The 674-nt window shown below is 55.9% G+C and overlaps 1 protein-coding gene across 1 annotated transcript in view; it reads right to left on the bottom strand.

The window, feature by feature from the left end:
* Positions 1-438, bottom strand: part of ETV3 (ETS variant transcription factor 3) — a gene marked incomplete at its 3' end in the record, with an annotated part of 7,405 nt that extends 6,967 nt beyond the window's left edge. The window contains exon 1 of the mRNA XM_009649666.2: positions 370-438. Coding sequence (XP_009647961.2) covers positions 370-415 — 46 coding nt within the window. The remainder of the gene's footprint in view (positions 1-369) is intronic.
* Between the last annotated feature and the right edge of the window lie 236 nt (positions 439-674).

Below are 674 nucleotides of genomic sequence, written 5' to 3'. Positions count from 1 at the left end.
GCTACAATTTCAGGCTCCGGCAGCATGGAAGAAGTCACATCACCCTCCACCACCACCCACCCCACCATCACAAGCTGCGACGGAGACAAAACCCAGGCATGAGCTGTACCAGACCGGAGGGAATCCACCTTCGAGATCCCAAATCCTTACAAATAAAACAGCTCCAGGAAGGTTTATTTGCATATTAAAGCCGCTGCTCTTGAAAACTCAACCCATCGACAGCAGACGCCTGATCGATCCTCACTCGCACGCGGCTTTTGCCCACGTACGAGAGCTTTTAGGAGAGGTGGAATTAATCCCGCCTGAGCTCCTTTATCCTGGGAAAAGAATTCGTAACAGCTGAACAACTCAGCCTTTAGACTTCCTTACCTCCTCCTCCTTCTGGCTTATCCACAATGCTGCAGCCTGCTTTCATTTTCTCCCTCCTGCTGACTGCGAAACAGAAGGAAATCGGCATCAGCGACATCGCCACGCCATTACCGCGGGTGGCACCCGGAATTTCTCTGGCCAAGCCACCTCGAGCCGTAACCTTGCCCATTCCCAAAGCCGCCGCCCCGGGTTCTCCCCGGCCGTAATCATCCCCATCTCCCTCTTTCCACCCGGCCGCGAAAAGCCGACGTTTAATCCCTGCCTCGCCGCGAAAAGCCCGCGAACGCAACGCCGCGGCGGGGCCG

Source organism: Egretta garzetta, unplaced genomic scaffold (assembly GCF_000687185.1).
Source record: "Egretta garzetta isolate BGI_Z169 unplaced genomic scaffold, ASM68718v1 scaffold1262, whole genome shotgun sequence".
Taxonomy (NCBI): Eukaryota; Metazoa; Chordata; class Aves; order Pelecaniformes; family Ardeidae; genus Egretta; species Egretta garzetta.
The sequence above is the reverse complement of the archived record's forward strand: the minus strand, read 5'-3'. Positions and strand labels throughout refer to the sequence as shown.